The sequence below is a fragment of the Bidens hawaiensis genome, unplaced genomic scaffold (genome assembly GCF_021521415.1).
Source record: "Bidens hawaiensis isolate Kalapana, Puna unplaced genomic scaffold, B.hawaiensis_p1.1 tig00041099_1, whole genome shotgun sequence".
In the NCBI taxonomy this organism is placed as follows: domain Eukaryota; kingdom Viridiplantae; phylum Streptophyta; class Magnoliopsida; order Asterales; family Asteraceae; genus Bidens; species Bidens hawaiensis.
Genome location: NW_027497262.1, coordinates 64,323 through 79,804, shown reverse-complemented (window position 1 = coordinate 79,804; position 15,482 = coordinate 64,323). Strand labels below are relative to the sequence as shown.

At 36.5% G+C, this 15,482-nt stretch overlaps 1 protein-coding gene across 1 annotated transcript; it reads right to left on the bottom strand.

Annotated features, from left to right (window-relative positions):
- Window positions 1–679: 679 nt before the first annotated feature.
- LOC143592610 (potassium transporter 8-like) lies at window positions 680–6,365 on the bottom strand. Its single transcript, XM_077072494.1, has 8 exons — window positions 6,146–6,365; window positions 5,552–6,044; window positions 5,377–5,430; window positions 3,573–3,833; window positions 3,435–3,487; window positions 3,065–3,188; window positions 2,718–2,975; window positions 680–1,868 (listed from the first exon to the last, which is right to left on the bottom strand). Exons 1-8 carry the CDS (start codon window positions 6,185–6,187, stop codon window positions 802–804), a joined length of 2,352 nt encoding a protein of 783 aa, XP_076928609.1. The 5' UTR covers window positions 6,188–6,365; the 3' UTR covers window positions 680–801.
- Window positions 6,366–15,482: the final 9,117 nt, after the last annotated feature.

Below are 15,482 nucleotides of genomic sequence, written 5' to 3'. Positions count from 1 at the left end.
AACCACCCTAGCTCGACTCGTGAACAACCCTAGGTATGACAAATCGGGTGTTAGTCGTATCTGGGTCGGGTTTGGGTATCTCTAAAAGGCATACCTTATGCACCGGGTTGGGTCGGGTATAGAACCGGGTATCTAAAACCGGGTATTAAAATATCCTATTTCAGAGTATTGAAAGTACCCTATATATATATATATATATATATATATATATATATATTGGGGGTGCAGGGTTCGGGTATAGATTGAGTTTTTTTTAAGGACTACACTTTTTTAAGGTATTTTTCCTATAATTTCGGGTATTTGAAAAACATTATTTCGGGTATGGAAAAATCTGGTTTCGTGTAGGGAACCGGTTTCGGTTTTCGGGTATTGCCTGATATAAATCGGGTCATGTTTTGGGTATGGGTTTTGATACTTAAATGCATGCCGTGTGCATACCCTACGGATAGGATTGGATAGTAAAAATCTGGGTATAAAAAAACCTTATTCCGGGTTTTTTTCGGGTCCGGTTTCAGGTTCGTTAGTCTTTTCACCTCATGCATCACCACTTTGACCCTTTTGTTAGCTACTTAGGTTGGGCCTTTATGGGCTATTATCAACAATAAGAACCATTGGTCCAAAGCCCAACTCAATAACCTTAATAAATTATAACATAGAACAAAAATCACACTTCATTACATGGATTTAATGATTTATACATCTCATATGTCCAACATCTCAAGATGACTAATATTTGATGCAAGTAGTCTTCTTTATATGTTCATCGTTACATACATCTAAAACCCGAATATACAATCACAACTACACCTGGTACACCATCCCGACCTCGAGCGTAGACGCTCGAGGAAAACTCAAAGCATTCGTCGTGCCTCGGGAATTCCTCCTTAAAAAATCGTACCCGAAATTAATCACAAATCTTTTCATTAAACTCGACCCTCGTTTTGCCTTCACATAACAATGACCCCGAATAAACGCCAACCCCGCTTCCCGAGCCTCCATTAACTCCCTCAACTCGTCTCTCACACCCGTATTAATTTGTGGACTCTCGGGTACAACGAACCTAACCCGCTTTCTCGGGCGCGGTGATGGCACCGCAACCGCGATCTCATTAAATTCGGTTGAAAACCCGTTTTCGTCCTCACACATTCTTATACTCCCTTCTAAGTTCGCGGACGCGGTCCCCACAACCGCCATTTTCCCATCATTGTCCGAGTCTTCTCTCACATCATTAACACCGTTACCGTCCGTAACATCGGCTTGTTCCGTACGAATAAACTCGGCTATGCAACAAATGAGATCTTTCTCGAATTCCACGTCATCCATGTTGACATCACGGTACCCGTACCGTGCTATGCACCGATACAATCTATATTCCTTTGGGCCAATCCGCCCAACAAGAAACCGCTCCTCAGGCCTCACATGAGGCACGGGGACCGATTTCACACATAGGAACACCACAACTTGGTGAAATGCCGGGAGGTTCGTCACAAAGTGCGAGAAAATGGCAGGGATCCCAGAAACGAGCTCAGTATAAATGAGCCCGATTCCACGGACCCGCATTATACCAAGAGTGGGGCCCAGACTGAGGAGCCAATTAATTGAGACTTTGTTTTGGACATCGAACTCGTACTTTTTTATCGTTCCGTAGTGCCACACGAACATGATGACTAGAAAAATGCACGAGAGGGCGACCGGGACCCACGCACCTTCGCGAAACTTTATCAAGGATGCCGAGAAATAGAGTATTTCTATCGACCCAAAAAAGAACATAAACCCGAGAGCTAGGAACACACTTTTTCGCCAACATATAACCATTACAAGTGACATTAGGCAAGTTGTCACCAACATAACTGTAATAACCGCCAAACCTGTACAATTTTACAAATCAAACATCATTATTTGGACATTTATGGTAATTAATCAAGGGAAAATGATAAATGTCTATTTTAACCAAAATCCCACCGGTTCCATTATGTCCGGCCCAAAACCAATCGGGCCGCCTTTTTCCTTTCTAGCCCAATGATCGAGCGCCCAATGATCGAGCGACACTTGTAAAGAATGTTTCCCGTGGTGCCTCATTTCTGGCCCGCCCGACAAAAGTGTTTCAGGCGGCGCCTGGTTTTTTTAAATCTAGGCGTTGGGTTGATTTTTCTAGGCGGCAAGTGGATTTTTTTAGGCGCCGGGTGGATTTTTAAATTTTGAATTTTTTTTATTATATTTTAAAATTTTGATCTTTAAATGTTAAATGTATAGACTTGTCCAGAGGCGACTGGGCATAAGAGGGCCCGAAATTTATCAAAGTATTTGAAGTCGCTGTTTGTACCGCTAGGTAGTCGTTTTAAACCCGTATAACAACTCAGTTTCTTAAAGGATCTTATTAAAAGTTACCTCAATAAAAAAAATTCAATTTAAAAAAAAAAAACAAAACTACGCAGCGCCTAGAAAAATCCACCCGGCACCTAGATTTGAAAAAAAACAAAGCGCCTAGATTTTTGTCGGGCGAGTCAGAAAACGAGGAGCCAACGGGAAACATTCTTGACAAGTGTCGCTCAATCACTAGCGGTCCGGTTGGTTTTGAGCCAGACATAATGGAACCGGTGGGATATGTATAGATATTTTGGAGATTACGATGGTCAAAAATGGACATTTTTGTCGTTTTCCCCTTAATCAAGGGGTCAAAACGGGATGCACATTTTCTCATGACAGTATATACATACCTGCTGCATTGCTTATATGTTTAGTATCACGAAAGCCGATCGTGACAGCTAAGCACAGGAGCATCAAAGTCCAGTTAATCTCGGGGATGTAGATTTGACCGTGCTTATTAGTAGGCGACGTGTGAATTATTTTGACCCTAGGGAAACAACCCAACGCCGAACACTGTTTGATAATAGAAAACGTCCCGGTGATGATCGCTTGGCTTCCAACAACTGCTGCAAGTATCGCGATTCCAAGAACGGGCCATCTTATTTTTTCTGTCACAATATTAAACAATAAAAATAAGTTTTGTTTTAAATTCAAAATAAAAAGAATAAAAAATAAAAAGAGGGAGAATGTTGTCTACCAGGAACGGACACATAGAAACCGATCCTGTAGTCGGTTTCCTGAATGTGATGCTTTGAGAGATACGCGGCTTGGCCCATATAAGCGAGGATCAAGGAAGGGTAAACCACAAAGGTAAAAGCCATCTGCAGTTAAGATCAGATCAAGAACTACATCAAACAGGCCCATTAGTTTTTGGCCCATTAAGGTTGGGCCCATTAGTGAGTGGCCCATTAAGGTCAGGCCCACTAGTGATTAGCCCAATAAAGTCAGGACCACTAGTGATTAGCCCAATAAAGTCAGGATCACTAGAGATTGGCCCAATAAGATAAGGCCCGTTAAGGTTAGGCCCAATCACTTCCCTTTTCGCCACTAGTAAATTGAGTGAATACCTTAATGGACAACTGAGAAAAATGACCAAGATCTGCATACATAGCTTCCGAGCCTGGAAACCGAATACACACGAGTTATATAAAAAGTCAAACTAAAAGTCAACAGAAGTCAATCTAGTAAGAGAACAGTCAACCTACCGGTTATACACAACAAGATCCCACCCAACGACATCCACCCTCCTCTTCGTGTTTTCTTTAGAAACTTGTACATGTAATAAGGCGACAAAGCTTGAAACACTTGCGGGTTCCAATGAAAAATGTTGTAAATCCCGATGGTGCTTATGCACAGGAGCCACGTTATCACGATGGGCGCAAACAAGAACCCGACACGGTGGGTCCCATAGTGTTGGAGGCAAAACAAGAGCACGAGTATGATGCAAGCAAACGGGACTTCTACATCTGAAATTTAAAAGGTTAGTTTATCTGGAACAGGTTGAACGGATCAAGCAGGTCAGATAATATGAATAAAACATAGTTCGTATATCATGTTTAAAAAAATTAATTATTGACTGTTACCCGCATCTAAAATAAAACATTAAACCGACAGTGTAGTCACTTTCATGTTTTACAGTCCAAACAAGATAACTTATCACACGAAAACAAGTCTAAATAAAGTGATAAATCACATTGATCATAAGTTAGTGGAAAAGTTAAAGAAACCATGACAACGACAACAATAAAAGCAAGTTGATCATGTATGCAAAATAATAATCTGACCTAACTTATATAGGTAAAGTCACTGATTCTTTCTTTTTAAATTCATATATTTTATAATAGCCTTATCAATTGTAACAGTTTATAATCCATCTAAAAGAAAAAAGCGTTACATGCACTTTACTATGCACATCAATTATAATCATAGATTAAACTTGAACTAGTCTTGTGGTAAAAATAATCCACCACAACGTACAAGTGAATTATATGTTTCTCGCAGTTATAACCGGTTCTTTATAACTTTATAACAAAACTATTAGTTTATTATTTAATGGTGATCAGATTTTTGAAAAAGATAAAAACTTTATCACAAAAGGTCCCACAAATAGTGTTATTTTACAATCAATTTGGTATCATTTCTTTGTCCACCAACAGCATGTTTGGAAAGAATATTGTTTGTATATGTAAGTGAAGCCAAACATCTGAATGATCATAGAATAAAACCAAGAATTTGTATACTAATCGTGATCTTGTCAGCATCTCTTTATGATTCGGGTCGAATTGATATGACAAATATCAACCACGAAAAATCCACATTGCGACCTAGATTGTTCGGGTTCAAAACAAACTAAAATTCCCAACAGTTTAATGGCTTCTGGTTTTGTATTCCGTTGTTAGTTTACCAACTAAAGTAGACAGCTTTTCAAAATAGTCTAAGGGCATTTATGGGTTCTATTTTGTACCATTTTTAATAAAAACCATAGGTGTTGATCGTGTTAGGTTGACAAGTCAAATTCTTTGTATATACTCATTCAAAAAGGTCAACTATATATAACCCAGACACACTTAAGATCATGTAACCTGAACATGACCCATATATTTATTCCCCTGAAAGGAAATCAACCCTAACCCGGTCACACTTAAAGCAGATAACCCGAACACAAAGTCAAACGGGTTTCCGGATCGAATTATTGAACACGAGCATGACCCACATATTTATTCACTCAAGGACACCAACCCTAACCAAGACACTTAAAATCGTGCAACCAAAACACGACTGGTTTAACCCATTTATCCAAACAGGTCAACCAGGTTGGCAGGTCGAACTGTTGAACCTGAACATGATCCCATATATTTTTTTCTCTCAAAAACATCAACACCAGTCCAGACACACTTAAAGTCATGTGATTGGAACACAACCTGTTTAACCCATTTATCCAAACGAGTCAAATAAGTGGTTGGCGGGCTGCAACCACAAACTCATTTGCTAAAACAAACAAGAACTTACATTGATGGTGTTCTTTTGACATAGAAAGCTCGAGCCCAGAAACCGCGGAGAAAACTACAAGAACCACAAACCAAAAATATCAAAATAAAACAACCCAAAATTCCATTATTATTATTATTATTATTATTATTATTATTATTATTATTATTATTATTATTATTATTATTATGCATACCGGATATCGCGGGTGTCAAAACGCCATCACCGATCACCATACAAGTACCGAGCAAAGCCAAAACCAACAAACCCTTTTGCAAGACTTTATGCTTCTCCAAAGTTGACTTCAATCTCAACCCAATATCTCTAGAACCACTACAGTAACCAATTTCATTGTTCCTATACTCATAAAGCTCTTTATCAGCAAGCTGACCATTCGGCAGCGTGCTGACTCGAGCATGACGACACAACAATGTGTACAAAGCAAAAGTACCCCCTTCGCCATTATCATCAGCTCTAAGAACTATGAACACATATTTCAAAAGTGGGATTAAAGTTAATGTCCAAAAGACAAAAGATAACACTCCAAATATCTCTTCATTAGACTCTGAATGATGAATGTCTTCCGCAAAAGCGCTTTTGTAAACATACAAAGGTGAAGTACTTAAATCACCATACACAACTCCTAAACTTTGATAAGCTAGAGTCATCACAGTCCTCCATGATTCTTTCTGTAATAACATGAACACAAACAATCAAAATAACCTTTAAACTGTTAAACATATTGATATATATATATATATAAGTTTATAAAAAAAAAAACTTTGTGTACCTTGATAGGATGAGAATTATGGTTTCTAGCTTCAATATCCATCACTTAGAATCTCAAAAGACTCATTTGTTTGAGTAAACAATATGCTAAGTTGAAGATTGTATAAAGAATGAGGAAAAAAGATGAAAAGATTGAAGCTTTAATGGAAATGGAGTTGTGGGTGGTGACTAGTGAGAATTAGGTGCTGGTGAAAGTGTGTGTTTATGTGTTTGTCTGGTTCTTTTTTTAGCAGAGAGCACCCACCGCCCAGAGACATTAGACTACACAAAACATTTGTTTTGTATTTGTATTATATTATATTATTATTATACCCCTCCAATCTTGACGCAATGAACAAGCACCAAGTGGCAACTGGCAGGTGGCACTGGTAAGTGGAACTCTCTCTCTCTCTCTCTCTCTCTCATTGTCACTCACATATTTGTTTTGAGTAACATTTAGGGGGTGTTTGGTACAGAGAAAAAGAATGGGAAGAAATGGAAATAGAAATGGGAGAGAAATGGAATTGGAGAGAAATAGAAATGGGTGGAGAATTGACAATCATTTCCTTTGTTTGGTACAATAGAGAAATGGGTGGAGAAACGGGAGCAGAGACGTGATTAGGGTTCCGCCTCGGCATCATCATGGTGGAGAAATGGTGGCTCAGAGACGCGTCGCAACACCGCGAACGGAGTAGAGCGTCATCATCATCGCCGCGCAACATCAACACCGCGATTTAGGGTTCCGCCTCGCAACACCGCCTCGCGATTTAGGGTTTCGTTTTGGCTCAGAGACGTGAACGGACGTGGCTGCGGCGTCGGCCGCCGTGCCGGACGTCGGCATCATCATCACCATCGCCGGTCGGAGCATCATCATCATCATACGCGAACGGAGTAGAGCAGAGACGCGATTTAGAAGCAGAGAGAATTCTATTTCTCTTCCAAATGGAGAGAATTGGATTTCTCTACTTTTTGCCTACACCCAATTCTCAGAGAAAACCAATTCTCCGCCCAATTCTCCGCCTAATTCTCCCAAACAAGAGAAACCTAATTCTCCACCCTCAAATCTCTCTACCAAACACCCCCTTAGGGTTGCAAGTTTAAATATTAAATTTTTATTTGACACGTGTGTTTGGATATAAACGTTTAATTTTTAATTTTATCTTTTATCTTTTCTTTAGATAGTAATCTATTAACACACACTTTTTAGGATTTATGTTTCAAGTTTCATTAGTTAATATATTATATAAACTACTAGGTTTTATCCCTCACATTACGAGGTTGTTTTTATTTTTTGTTTCTAATATTTATATACTAGGATAGTGGCCCATGTAATACACTGGCGGAAAATAATAAATTTGTTAGGTAAATTTAGTATTTAAACTTATTATTTGTAACCTTGAAATTAATAATTTTTAAACTTATAATTATAAGGTTAACCTTGAAAAACATAATATAAGTTAAAACCTAACAATTTATAAGTAATGAATTTTATAAATTAATAAGTATTACAGAATAAATATTCATGAAAGATTTATTTTATTATTTGTCATTAACACTAAAAATCTACTATTAATTACTTTAATCCATAAAATAATATTGAAAATACCATTTAGATGTGCATGTTTATTAAAAACCATTCAAGTTAACAACTTTTTTTTTGTAATAAAATTCCATCTCCATATATCTATATTACTTAAAACATCATACAACTTTTGCAAAACTTAAAAACTAAAGAAACCTTTCAGAAAATCCACAACTTAAAAATGTTAGCTTGAATTCGATACCCCTGTATTTAACAAAACTTAAAAATTAACTAGTGACAAACTTTATTTGAAATACAAAAAAACTTAATAGTTGATTTAAAAAACAAGTTAGCAGATCATGAATAATATATACAAAAAATAAAATAAGGAACCATCTAAAACCGTGGAATGTTATATCTAAAGAAGGGGAAATATGTAAAAATCTATTTTAATAATAACCATATACTATCGAAATCTTGTTATACTGTAAAGATTGACTTCGGAAATTTTTGTAATAATTTTAATGTTATATATTTGAAATATTTTTTTAATTGTTTTTCTAAAATAAAACGTTAGTTGATTATCATAATTAAGAATGTCAGTTACATATTTTAACTTTGAATTCTAGTAACAAAAGAGTTTAAAATTGTAAAAAGAAATATTATTTAGGAAATTGAATAATAAAAGTCAATTAAATGATTATTGAATTTAATTAATAAAGAATTAGGTGAAAATATTATAAATAGTAACAGATTGTGTGACATCATATATGGATAAGCTAGTATGGTGCCATGTGGACAATATGCTTTGCTTTAATAGTATAGTTAGATTTTTTTGGATTTTAATTTTGTTTATTGTAAGAAAGTTAATAATATACTTAGGGTTTGATGATAAAAGAGTTTTATAAATAAATGAGATGATATAACCCGTTTAAAAGTTATCTAGGTTTGGTGAGACCCGTGACCTGCTTATGGTTTTACTATAACATCATTTCTTAATTATAAATAATAGTTTTTTTTGAAAAAAAAATTGGACATTAATTTCCTATTTTATAGGATTTTTATATCAATTATATGGTTTGATAATTTTTAAAATAATGAGATGTTATAACTAATTTAAGGTTATCTAGGTTTGGTGAGACCCATACCCGTGAATTCGGGTCAAATGAATGAGAAACCTATACTTACAAATAAAATAATCTGGTAGCTTGAGATGATATAAGAAGCAACCAGAGAGTTTTTTAAAGATTTCGTTTATACATATTTAAAATTCAAGAAGTGCTGGTGATCACAATGAGTAAATTTGAAAAAAAAAATATCATTGGTTATAAACTAAGGTATATATGGACTTGGATTACCAATATCCGTCTCATGTCAATTATTGTAGTGTTATATAACTCTAATTTTTTTGTTATTATTTGTGTCGATTACTAAAACACTTTTTACCATATTTTATTAAATAAAAGTATATTAGTTAGAATCTATTGTAATTGTACATGCAATAATTAGAGATTGAGATGGGTTAAATTGATTCAAGAAATATTGTATTAGATTGTAGTGATGTTATTAGGGTAACAATGGGTGTGCTAATATAGAGCACAATGTTACATTCTAATTAGGGGGACTTTCTATTTTAATTAAGCTTTTGTAAATAATATGTTATGTGTTCAAAAACGTTTTGTTATACTTCTTCTTCTCTTTTTCATAATAACGTTTTGGTTTTTGTTTATTATCCTTTATATAGTGACTTTCTATTTTAATTAAGCTTTGATTCATGTCGAACAATAATTGCAAATTTTTAATAGTATTAACTATTGATATATGTTTCACAAAACAAAATTTGATTTGACTTTATAAATGTCACTTTACTTATTAGGTTAACGGTCAAAGATTGTTTATTTTATATCACGCGATTCTTTCAAATCTAGTTTAAAATTATTTTAGTTAGGATATACGAAAAGATATAATATAACCTACTTAGAAATAAAAAAGTGAAACTTTAATAAGGATTTATGAGATTCACGACAGTGGCGAAGCCAGGATATTTTTCCTATGGGTTCGGGATTTCTTGATGCCTCATTTTTTTTCGACGTCAAAGTTTTCGGGCCTAGAAGGGTCGGGTCAGTAATTCGGCCAGATAAATAAAATATAATATCACTATTATAGCGAAAATACGTCAACATTAAATAAAATATATAGTCATATTAATTAATAAAAAAGATATTATGTATTATTATTGTTCCCAATGCATTTTCATGTTTTGAAATGCTTCATAACATCTTCAATCGTGACTTTAAAAAATAACGCATTTTCAATATAATGAATGCAAGTATCATTTGTTAAAGAAATAGTTGGTCAGTCGCTGTCGTTTGTCTGGTTGAAATCCGAAGGTGAGGCGATGGTTGATGCATCGAGGCAAACTGGCGTAGAGTTGAAGACAAGTAGACGACGTTTGGACTTTGGTTGATAGAAACAGAAATTGATCGGTCGTTTATTTTTTTATTATTATTAAATCTTTATTTAGGTATTATGTTTTATTAAGAATGTTAATTGGGTTGGACTTATTCACCAATTCTACAATAATTTTGGGCTCTTCTTTAAAATATATATATTGCTGGCCCTTTATAATGTTTGTTAGTAATATTTCTAGTTTTTTTAAGCTTTCTATATTTTTTAACAAAATATTCATTACTAAAAAAGTTTTTAACTATTTTTTCATAATTAATGGGTTCGAATGTTTTTTTTAATAATACTAGGTTCGCTCGTCGAATAAGAATGAATTCACTCATTAATTCGATATTGTAGGCTATATATAAAAACAAAAAAACACCGGGTTCGGCCGAACCCAGTGTCTAATACGTGGCTCCGCCACTGATTCACGAGCATTCATAATGGATGGTAGAAGTGTTTTTATTTCCAAGCATTCACACATCTTCACCATCTTATATTCTCTCTCTCTCATGACTCATCTGACCTCGACATTGTCGAATGTAAGTATGTAGGTCCTAACGCGGGTGGATCTAACAATAATCTTGGATCAACCGAGCTTAGTGCTAGCGGAAATCACACTAAGCCACCTAAGCGGTCTCGAATCTTAAGATGTTATTTTCGGGTAAAGAGAAACAGAGAGAGAAAGCCGAAAGAGAATGAGTTTGCAAAAGGTTTTCTATTGATCAACAATTTACTTCACTCTCATGGCATGCTTCCTATTTATAGGGAAGCATGCATGAGAAGTATGACACATCAAATGCCCAATGCGCTTTACAATATTATTTCCCTTGGGCCTTTTACATTCATAACTAACAACTAAAGCCCAAAACATATACTTACAATACAAAAAACTAAAACAAAATGAGACTAACAATCTCCCTCTAGTCTTTAGTATTGGACCCGTCGGTGTCGTAATCCAGCCAACCGTCCTCGGGTAGTGGAAGTTCAACAACTTTTTTAACAAACTTGTTGAAGGCTTCAACTATCCGGTCTGTGTTCTGACGACCGATATCCTCGACGGTTCCCAGGGGAGAGTTGTAGAGCTTCTTGATATCTTCTATATGCAGCCCCATTAGCTCGTGCTCGTCAAATACGCGAATCTCAGGCAGACCTTTGCAGCGTATGACGGCCTCCCCTGTCGTGTTGTCAAATTCCCAGCCAATAAAGTCTCGGAGGATGTTAGGAATAAATGGCTCACCATGGTAGATGGTATGACAATTTTTTGGTGCCCTGTATCTCCACATTGTTCGTGGCTCTCCGGTGACTGGGTCTATATCCCTTGGGTTCTTGTACTTCCCTTATTCGGCTCAAAATCTTTGTAGTCGACCTTCAACTGACGATGAAGACAATCCGGAATCCAACTTTCCAATGAACTCCCAACCGCACCATGGCCTAGAGCTTTTCGAATATAATTAATGTCCAACTCTGGTAATGACTTCAACTCGTGGTGGTTGAGATAGATCAGATCACCACTATATCTTCTGATTGCCCAACACGAGTTCTCCTTATTATATTTTGCGTATACAATCAGCGAATCATCGTGGTAAGGGTAGAGGAGATCGCGGGCGCATACACGACTTGACACAATATGATTCTTTCTCTTCTTCTTTGGTGGTTCCTGCGTCAAGTCGGCAATTTGATTGGAGACGGGATCAGCAGCAGGAGTCTCTGAAGCTTGAACTTGAGCAGGAGGAGTGTCTGGATTAGGTGAGTAGTTTATGTAGTCATATTCAACCCCTTCCTCTGTATTCTGTTCAATAAGATGCTCCAAGTTCTTTCCCGCTTCAATAAAGTCATCCATAACACTTGCAAAGTCATCAGGAAATAAATATTTATACATGTCAGTAATCTATGTATCACGCTCCCTGACTTTGCCAGCAGAGTCGTGAGCAGCTGGGTCTTGAACTTCATATTGAGTGTGTGGAGGTGATTGAGTGTTATCTCCACCTCCACCTCCTGCTGCCCCGGCTCCTCCGTTTCCACCGTCTCCGCCTTCATTGCCATCTCTATCATCATCTTCATCAAAACTATCATGCACATCATCGTCATCGTCTTCACCATCATCATCATCTTCGTCATCACTATCATCACTTTCAACATCAACATCTTGCTTTTCACCTTCCTCTTCACCACCAATACCACTAGACTGGCCGCCCTGTTGTACTAACCGACCAACAGTCGCATCTCCTTCATATGCCTCAACCCTAACTCCTCGCAAGGCCACACTCGGACCTACGGTAGGCTGCGAACCACCAGCCTGAGAAGTCTCACCAGATGTTCTCCAACTTCTGAAAATTGTATCAAGTCGATCCTCCAGACCGTGAAAGTCATCTTCATGAATACCCATAAGGTCTGAGGCCGCTTGATATTTGCTCACCAACTCTTCGTTTGTCTTTAGTTGGAGCTCATTAAGACTATCATGTTCCATCACCTTTTCTTGAATTTTCTCCATCTCGGCTCAGAGTGAATCGAGGGAAGCGGATGAAGCAAGCTGATTCTCTAATATTGTAACTCTTGAATTTGTGGCCTCACTCTCAACATCCCACTTCCAAGTGGCATCCTCGATCTTCTTGTTAAGACTTGTTCTGAGAGCGCTTGCAGATGGCAGGTTTCTCTCAAGAGTAGCCAGTCTATCAGCTAGCCTGGAATGATCTGCTCGTAGATTGGCATTTTGAGATGCTTCATTGTTCGGTAGCAGTTGTTGATTCCGGACTCTGGTGTGAAGCGTGTTAATCAACAATCTTTGGTTTTCCAATTGAGCCTCATTCACTGCTTTCACATCCTCTAGAACCTGAACCCTCTCCTTCAACTCCTCATTCTCCTTCTCATCTGCAACCTCATTTACTTTCAAATCCTTGATAAAACGAAGAAGCCCTATCTCTCATTCCGCCCTTTTTGCATTGGATTCCTCCAGTGCGACGATCCTATCGAGGATAGGATCGACGTAAACTGGAGGTGTCGACGATTTCCCTTGAGCAATGGGATTGGGTGAAATTATAGTGGATGGTGATGTGAAGGACAATATGGGTGGTGAGGTAGTTTGCAAAGGTAGGGTGATGGGTTGGGTAAGGATTGGTGAAGTTGTAGTGGTGGGTGGTGTTGGTTGTGTCATAGGTGGTGTTACGGTTTGGGTTAGGGAAGTTAAAATGGTTTGGCTCCATAAGCTGGTTGTTTGGATCGGTGGCTGAAGATGGATGATGTGAAAATTGAGGTAGTTGGTTGGGTAGGTGGTGTTGTGACTTGAGAAGGTTCGGGTTCGGTTTGGGTTGGTTGTTTGATTGGAGTTGTAGGTTGGTCTTGGGGTGGTGAGGGTGGTATTTAGGGTAGGAAGGTAGAAATTGGTTGATCTGTTGGAGTGGATTCGGGTGAGGATTCAGGTGAGTCGTGGAGCAATGCTTTGGTTTTCTTGGATTTGGATTTCTTTTTTGTCTTTGGCTTCTTGTAGGTAGGGATTTGGATTTTTGTTACATCTAATGCTTTGAGGGCTTGGGCTAGGGCTTCTGTGACATTCGTCAATTTCGGGTCTTGTTTGTATTCGTTTTTGTATTTGTTTATTATGTAAACCGACCCGATTTGTAAACAGAAGCTTATGTTATAATCAAAATGATGGATTTATGTTACAATATTGTTTCACACTTGTTGAGTCTTGAAAACATCCTATTTTTATTTTTATTTATTTATTTATTTATTATTTATTTATTTATTTATTTATTTTTTTGTTGTTTTGTGTTTTTGTCTTGATCCATTTTTCATGAAAACTCTTGTGTCTCACACCCATATTTGACCACCAACATTACCCTATATATACATCACCTTTCCTCTTCATTTTCCCTTGCTACAACTCCAAAAAAAAACTCTCTCAAACATCAAAGATTCAAGGTTATCTTCTTAAGTGTTCTTGAAGGATTTTGGTCTTTCATCTTAAATTAGTTTATGTAGCCTTATTAATACTTGTGTATGGTTGTGCAACATATTTATAATATACACCCCTTGTTTACCTTTGGTAGTTACTTCTCCGATTCCGGTCGGTGAGGTTTCGGACCCCATAAGGCAAGGCTTCATGGAGGACTTCGTGTCCTTGATATATATACATCTATATAACTTGTTCATACATATTAATCTTGCTTATTTTAGTTTGTTGGTCATGTTTACAAGTTCCATGGTTATGGGTTTTTAAAAGTCTATGCTTCGGATTAACCGTAAATAGCTCTAAACCGTAAACCGAACTTTGTTACTAGTTTTGTTTGTTTAAACATACTTAGTGTTAGATCTAAGTTTCTAAAATCATTTTTACAAATTCTATGGTTATGGGTTTGTAGAATCTTACCTCGGTCTTAACCCGAAACACGATTCGAACCGAAAACCGAACTTTTGTTTAAAGACTTTATTGTTAACTTTTGGTATTTTTTTATTTGTACATTATTATACAAGTTCTTTAATGTTTGGACATGTGGAAACCATCTATGAACTTGTTGTGAGATGGAAACCGAACCAAACCGATTCTTGTTCGCTTAAGACACACAAGTGTGTTTCTTTTTAGCCATCAAGACTTGTATATTTCTTTAAAAATAGTTACAAATTGATTTTTAAATATTTTCTTAAGTACTTGGAAATATTGGATCCAACTTGATCTCATAACAAAGTTTGGACCGACAAAACCGAACACTCGCTTAACGTGCGTTGTTAGTTCTAAAACAATGGAACTACATACTTGGTTAAGTCTTATTAAATTTTATTAAGTTATCTCATAACATTCAATATTTTGGAAAGTTGACTTTGGGTTTGACCAATTATCAAGACCCGAACCGACAACCCGAACACTCGATAAAAAAACCCGTTTTAGTATCTTTATTCCAAAGGGATTTGCATTCTTGCATTTTACCCACCTTATTACTTAACATAGGTTGAGTAAATATTAAGGTTAGATACTTTAACCCGGTTTCGAGCAAACTTACATTTTTAAAGGGTTATTATTATAAATTCTTAAATAGTCACATTTTAAACCTTGAACTTTAATTATTTACATTTCTCAACATTTATTTTGTTTAAAGACCTTCAAGACAACCTTTCTAAATTCAAGACTTCTTTTCTTTTTAGGCATTGTGCATTAAACTCGTCGTTTCGACAAATCTCCAAATTATCATCTTTCAAGTTTACCACTTGAAGGTGAGTACTTCATACCCCATTTTCCATCTTTTATTTTGGGGGTGACATTTCATACTTATTCAACAAAATGCTTTATATTTGAATCTTAAACCACAAACGTAGTTGTATACTTTACCTAAATAATTTCTCGATTTGGTGTTCTATGCTTATATGCCTACGTGTTTATCGCTTTTGGTTGGTG

Bases quoted from the DNA above. Each gene is read 5' to 3' on its own strand.
- LOC143592610 (XM_077072494.1), bottom strand. From the start codon at position 6,187: ATGGATATTGAAGCTAGAAACCATAATTCTCATCCTATCAAG. The intron at 3,834-5,376 runs GTAAGTTCTTGT...TTTAAATTTCAG, and splicing joins GTCAAAAGAACACCATCAAT to ATGTAGAAGTCCCGTTTGCT. The intron at 1,869-2,717 runs GTATGTATATAC...AAAATTGTACAG, and splicing joins ACATATAAGCAATGCAGCAG to GTTTGGCGGTTATTACAGTT.